Source organism: Pteropus vampyrus, unplaced genomic scaffold (genome assembly GCF_000151845.1).
Source record: "Pteropus vampyrus isolate Shadow unplaced genomic scaffold, Pvam_2.0 Scaffold18, whole genome shotgun sequence".
In the NCBI taxonomy this organism is placed as follows: domain Eukaryota; kingdom Metazoa; phylum Chordata; class Mammalia; order Chiroptera; family Pteropodidae; genus Pteropus; species Pteropus vampyrus.
Window position 1 is genome coordinate 497,647 of NW_011888799.1, and position 6,567 is coordinate 504,213.

Sequence of the window (6,567 nt, forward strand, 5' to 3'; positions counted from 1 at the left end):
GTGTGGGCTGGGGACTGCGGGGGTGAGCTCGCTGGGGCCTCAGGTGGGGGGCGTGGGCGGATGCCCTGTGCCTTCATGTAGGACACCAGCTGGTCGGGGATCTCAGCCAGCACGTCACGGGCCAGTCGCGCCATGCTCAGCACGTGGTTGCCCGTGCGGTCCACGTAGTCTCTGAAGGGTACAAACTGGCCAGTGGGGAAGGCAGAGTCAGGCAAGGTCCCCTGCTGGACCCCAGCCCCTCAAACCTCCTGTCCCACTCCTCCCCAGCCTCTGCCCACTTGACTCAACCCCTCCTCCTCATGGTGAATTATCTGAAAAACTGACATCATAGTCACTATTCTTTCATTCACTCAGACACTTATTGAGGTCCTATTCCACGCCAGGACATACCACTGACCAAGATTCCTCAATCTCGGAGGTCTTGGCACTAAGCACAAGTACTCAGCAGACACTCAGGAAACGTGGAATGAATCCTCTGGCCTCTGGAAATCAAACCCTCTGGTCGCCTCCCACCTCTCGGGGCCCTCTCTGCCCTTTGGCCCTGCTTCTCCTCTTTCCTCACTGGGCCAACACCTCAAGTCAGGCCCCTCTGGCTTCTTCCTCGGGGGTATTCCTCCCCCCACCCCTTAGGGCCTCAGGCTCACCCCACCTCCAGGCCTTTACATAAGGTCCCACCTCCCAAATTGCCTTTGCTCTGGTTTCTAAGCTCCCTATCTGGTCTCTATACCTGGAATGACCCCTCTCCTACCCCAATTTTGTTTTAATCCAGGGGGTACGGAAATTTTTTCCAAAAACAGAATTTTTATTCCTCATCGCCAAAGCACTAGGACTCAGTCTGCAGGAGGTACCAGGAGGGTGTGTTCTTGCTGAGCTACATCTGAGGCTTGACTGAACAGGGATGCCCTGAGGACCAAAACCTGTCTGCTCACATCCACATCCTACTTGCAGAGCTTAAGACATTGATTCAATTAACCAAGCAAAGTTCTTGGAGAGAGCTGCCGCAACGCCACAGACACTTCTACCTTCAAGGGGTTTGCCATCTCACTGGGAAGGTAGCCCAGCAGAGAACAACAGAAAATGCAAATAATTAGGTGGCTATGCTCTCAGGAGACCATGGAGGCCTGGCAGCTTAGGGAGGGCTGGGCTGGGCAAAACAATGATAGGGATGAGTCTCAGACATGGCGGGGAGGGGCCCAGTCCAGAGAGATCTAAGACCCAAGGACTGACTCCTCTTCCTTTCTATGGTGGCCCAGGCCACTTTGGGGCTCCCAGTACCTCCCTCTGGGACCCTTTCCAGAGAAACCTGGGGGAGGGGATGTGATGTCAGCCTGGCCAGAGGGACAGGCAGGGTCTGGGTTTCACCTGGACAATGTCCCGCTCAGCCAGCTTCCCCCGGGAGGAGATCCGCACGTCATCACCGTCCAGCTCCACCATGGCTGTGCGGGGAGGAGAGGCATGGGGGTAGGGGATTAATGGTGCATACCTGGGCCTGGCAAGACAGTGTACTTTCCTCCAACCCTAGGCCCATCCAGGGCAGAGACCATCAGATCAGACCCCCATGTTAGAGACGAGGGAACTGAAGCCAAGAGACAAGAGGAGCCCACCCATGTGAGTCTCTGACTTCCACCCCAGTGTACCAGCTCCCCAACCCTCCCCAGGCTCCCAGGGATGGTGGAGGGAGGAGTGACTCCGGCCTCCTCTCCTTGGGACATGGGTGTGGGGTGCACACCCTAACATACACACCCCTCTGCAAACAAACACACTGTCACACCCTGCCAGCTCACCAAAACAGTCACACACGCCTAGGCGTGAGTACGCACTCTTTGGGGCAGGGTCATTCCCAAGGGCCTGAAGTCTTTTGGGAAGCATCAGAGGGGATGAGGACTCACCATCAAACTCTGCCTGGCCCACGCCAACGATGATGATGGACATGGGGAGTTTGGCAGCCTGTGAGACAGCAGGGGATGGAGTGGGGGTTGTTGGTACCCAGCCAAGAGGCCAATTAAAAGGAAGAGGAGATCATGGGTAGGGAAAGAAGGGGTGGATCAAAAGAAGAAAATCAGGAGGACAGGGAAGAAGTGGAAGAGAGAAGGACGGAGACACACAAAGAAACAAAAAACGCGGGGGAGAGGAAGAGAGGGCAGTAAGGGATACAGGCCCAGGGACACTGAGGTGGGTCACCAGAGAGGAATCGGGGGTAGAGAGGGAGGAAGGCAGAGGGTAAAACGCGCCCCTCCTCTGCTCCTGGGCCTTCATCATACGGGACATCTTCCGTGTGGGTCTGGAGGGAAGGCCAGCTGTGGCTGGGGCTCCTGATACAGGGAGACCACCCGGTAGAGGGAGTTATGTTCCTGGACCTCCCACCTCTTCTGCCTGGCCAGGCCTGGTTGGGGTCTGAGACAGCAGTCCTAGAGACAGTTAATGAAGGAGCCAGAGGCAGCTGGAGATGCTGAATCACCCAGTGTGACTAAGAGGTGGGTACTGAGTTCACCAGCAGGATCCCTCACTGGCCAGCGCCCCCAACCCCACTGCTAGGCCCTCCAGACACTGCAGCCGGAAGCCAGAAGGGATCCCGCAGACGGCAGGAAGAGAAGCCAGGCTCAAGCATTTCCCTAAAGGAGCAGGAAGGCACGCCGCCCCCCACCGCTGGCTCCCTGTCCCCCAACCCCACTCACGTTGACGATAGCCTCCTTGGTCTGTGCCATGTCTGAGATGACCCCGTCTGTGATGATGAGTAGCACCGAGTACTGGGAGCCGTCCTGCACCTCGGCTGCGTTCCTGGGGTGGGGCCGGGGCTGAGGTCTGTCTGGGGGGCTCCAGGCATGTCACCCCCCACCCACAAGGGCCCTTAACACTTTGGTGAGGACAGCTCTTTGGCTGGAGGGGAGGCTTCTTTCAAGTCAAGGGGAAGAGACACTCCTGTTTTCCTGAGAGGCTAGGTATGGAGACAAACGCCCTGTGAGCTGCTGGGCTAGGGGTCTAGTGACCCGGCACAAACCTGGCCACGTGGGTGACCACGGGGGCGAAGTTGGTGGGGCCATAGAGCTGCACGGTGCGCAGGCTGTGGTGGTAGGCCTCCAGGATGCCATCAATGCCGCAGCACGAGGGGTTCTCCTGGTTGCCGTTCTGGGGGCAGAGGATGGGGAGGCTAAGCCCGGGAAGGAAGGAGGGCTGGGTAGGTGAGTGGCCAATGGTCTGTAGGAGCAGGCCTGGGCTCTCCTAGACTCTTCTCTGGTAGGAGTGGGGGTCAGGGGAGGGAGCCCACAGGGCTCACCCTGAAGGGCAGCACACGCTCCTGGTGAGTGGGGTCCAGCCCTGCTCCTTGCCCCACTCCCTGTATCTGCTCGGATTGGTCCCCGAGGGCCCTGGCTGCTTCCCTCAGGGAGCCTCGGGTACACTCAGCACACCCTAAAATGACTGCAGAGTCTGAGCAGCTCTGGAACGGCCAGCAGCTGGTCCATCCTCCTGTGTCCTGTGCCCAGAACGGTGCCTGGCACTCCACGGACATGTGATGGATGTTTGCCATGAGTGATCCAGTGGCTGACTGAGTGTCCCAGCTCATGGGAGAGGGGAGAGGGGGTGGCCTGAGGAATCATCCCCACAGGGCCCCCATCTCAGCACCAACTCAGGAAGTTCCTAGAATTATCTGCAGTTTCCCATAACCAACCCAGACTTCTTTATTCTCATTTCTGGGGTCTTGGGGGTTTATGCAGCCGTGTCTCCACTCTGCTTCCACTTGGGTCTTACCAGGAAAAGGAGGCCAGAGCCCACCGTGGGTGGCTTCAGACACAGAAGGGAGTTGTTTGTGAGCAAGGTGGGGAGTGGGTTTCCGGAGACCCTAATACAAGTCCCCCTACACCCAGCAGGTAGCCTACCTTCCTCAAAGGCTGCACCTTAAGTCCGTAAGTGGGGAAGATGGGAAGTGCCCCCACCCCAGGCTTGTCACCACCCCCACCCAGCCCGGTCAGCCCTTTCTCCAGGACCTCCTACCAGTGGGAACTCATGGGACACCCTGCCATCAGGGGGCAGCTTGGCCCCGAAGCCGAGGGCAGGGAACATCTTGTCGCTGTCATAATGCTGGATGATCTCCCCGACGGCGGTCAGCGCCAGCGCATAGGCGTTCAGCTGGTAGGGGCTCATGTAGTGCAGGGACGTGGACTGCGAGGGGTTCCCTGAAGACACAAGACATGGGGACATTTGCAGTCTGGACACTCCAAGCCACTCTGGGTTCAGAATCAGAGGAGGGAGTCCAAGCACACTCCTAACCTTTATTAACCTTTATCCTTGACACCTTTCTCTCATAACGCACATGCCACCCTTTAGCAAATCCTGGTTGCTAAATCTTAAAAATATATCCAGAATCCCACTCACGTCTTTCCTCCTCCACGACCCCATCATCTCCTTGCCTACAGGACTGCAGTAGCCTCCTAACTGATCTCCCTGCTTCCTTCTGCCCGTGTGTCTGCCGTCCATACTCAGCACCTGAACCGGCACGCTCCCGTCAATCCTCAGGCAGCTGGACCACACCTCTTCTCTGCTCAAAATGCTCCAAAGAGCCCATCTCACCCAGAATTAAACCCAAAGTCCTTACAAGGGCCCACAAGGCTCCACATGATCTGACCTCCAGTTACCTCTCTCCTCATCCTCTACCATCCTCCCTGTCACTCACTCGGTCCCACCTCGGGGCCTTGGCAACAGGCTGTTCCCTCTGTTCTGGGACGCTTTTCCGTAGATGTACACATGGCTTGGTCCCTTGACTCTTCAGGTTTCTACTCGTTATCTTCTCAGTATGGTCTTTCCTGAGCAGCATACTGAAAGGTGCAGCCTCCCCCGGTATTCCCTATCCCTCTTCCTGGCTTAATTCTTCTCTATAGCCCTTATCGCCACTAATGTTGTCTGTATTTTACTTATTTATTAATGAGACACAGTACAGCACAGGCTGCCAAGGTACTAATCTTGTCTCTACCTCCTACTAGCTGTGTGATCTTGGGAGTAAATTCCTTAATCTCTCAGCCTCAGTCTCTTCATCTGTAGAATGGAGATAATAACAGTCCCCACCTCACAGGATTGTTGCGAGGATTAAACAGGTGTTGTTATGGTAACAGTGTTATTATCACTAAGGCCCCTCCCAGCTCTGACGTCCTATCACTCTGTAATGCTAGGGCCCGCAGCCCTCAGGGGTTTCTGACACACCTGTGGAGTACAAGACCCAAGCATCTTCTGATTCTCACAAAAACGAGCACTGAGCCCTGCTAATGTGGGTCTAGAATGCAAAGAACATTGTGATGTTTCTAACAGTGTAAAGTTTGGCATCGATTGCTCTTAGAGGCTAGATCACAGCCTGATACGGGGAAGGTCAGAGAAGGGAAGAAAGCTGGGACAGCCCCAGCAAGGGAGAGAACTGGGGTTCCTGGGCTGCGTTCCTACCCTCACTGAGGACCACAGAGCTCAGTCTTGAGCGCAGTTCTCCCCTTCAGCCTGTGGGGCGTACTGCACAGAGGATGTGGAATTTGATCCTGCGAGGAGACACCTCTGCTCCAGGACCCTTCATGGGCCCAGAGTAGCACTGTCCTATTCTCCTGGGGAGACTGGATGTCTTCAAGGGCAAGGCTGTGGCTCAGGCTATGCAGGCTCAGAGCCCAGATTTGTTGGTAACCATGGTCTAACCTGAAGATATGTTCACCACCTTGGTTCTATCTTTGGCTCCCCTGGCCTAAGTACCTCCTCTTCAGTGAGGATGAGGCCAGAGAGCATGGGAAAACTGGCTCCCAGCTAAGGTCAACTACCAGAGCCTGGAAAAGCCCTCCCTTTTCTTCCCACTCTTCCCCCATCCAGCTCCTCTGCCCATCCCTCCACTCACCATTGGAGGCCGTGAAATCAATGGCCACTGTGAAGTTGATCTGGGTCCTAGAAGGAGAAAAGCAGGGCAGTCACTTGGACAGCGGCGAGGCTAAGGGGACGGCGAGCAGTGCCGGGCAGGGAGTGAAAAACCCATCTTCCGCCCCAGCCCTGCTGCTTGCCAGGCATGTGACCTTGATGAAGTCATTCATCGCCTTTCCACCTGGAATTCTGGGATGGTAATGCGAGCCACAACCTCCCCACACCCTCCCATAGGATTGTTGTGAGCATCACAAGAGTTAGGTAATGTGAAAGCTCTTTGAAGACGATTATGTTCTGTGTGGGCAAGTGGTTATGATTACTTATTTCCTCCTCAAACCCTATCCCTGGGCCCACCTGAGGCCAGTGAAGTAGGGTCTCACTATACTTCTGGCATAAATTTGGAGTCAGATTCAGGGCTAAAACTTATTTGACAAAAAAGAGAGAAATAGACATTGTGCATCTCCCAAGGGAAAAATGAAACCCCACCCATGAAGCTGTCTTGCCAAAAAATTGAACTCGAATCTAATTGAACTTCCAGAGCTATCTACCAGTTGTTTACAGGAAATACAGGGGACAGAGGAACATGTTAAATGACACCATGAGGGATGCAGCCAGTAAAAGCCAGTCTGTGGGAAGTTCTGGAGCACTACTGGAAGAATGGCCTATGAACCAGCAGTATTGGGATTA

At 55.3% G+C, this 6,567-nt stretch overlaps 1 protein-coding gene across 1 annotated transcript in view; it reads right to left on the reverse strand.

The window, feature by feature from the left end:
• Positions 1 to 6,001, reverse strand: part of LOC105288546 (copine-5) — a 7,337-nt gene extending 1,336 nt beyond the window's left edge. The window contains exons 1-7 of the mRNA XM_023527687.1: positions 5,861 to 6,001; positions 3,991 to 4,172; positions 2,999 to 3,126; positions 2,676 to 2,778; positions 1,890 to 1,947; positions 1,363 to 1,436; positions 33 to 185 (exon numbers count right to left, since the gene is read on the reverse strand). Of these exons, the coding sequence (XP_023383455.1) occupies positions 33 to 185; positions 1,363 to 1,436; positions 1,890 to 1,947; positions 2,676 to 2,778; positions 2,999 to 3,126; positions 3,991 to 4,140 (666 nt within the window). The 5' untranslated portion in view covers positions 4,141 to 4,172; positions 5,861 to 6,001. The remainder of the gene's footprint in view (positions 1 to 32; positions 186 to 1,362; positions 1,437 to 1,889; positions 1,948 to 2,675; positions 2,779 to 2,998; positions 3,127 to 3,990; positions 4,173 to 5,860) is intronic.
• Positions 6,002 to 6,567: the final 566 nt, after the last annotated feature.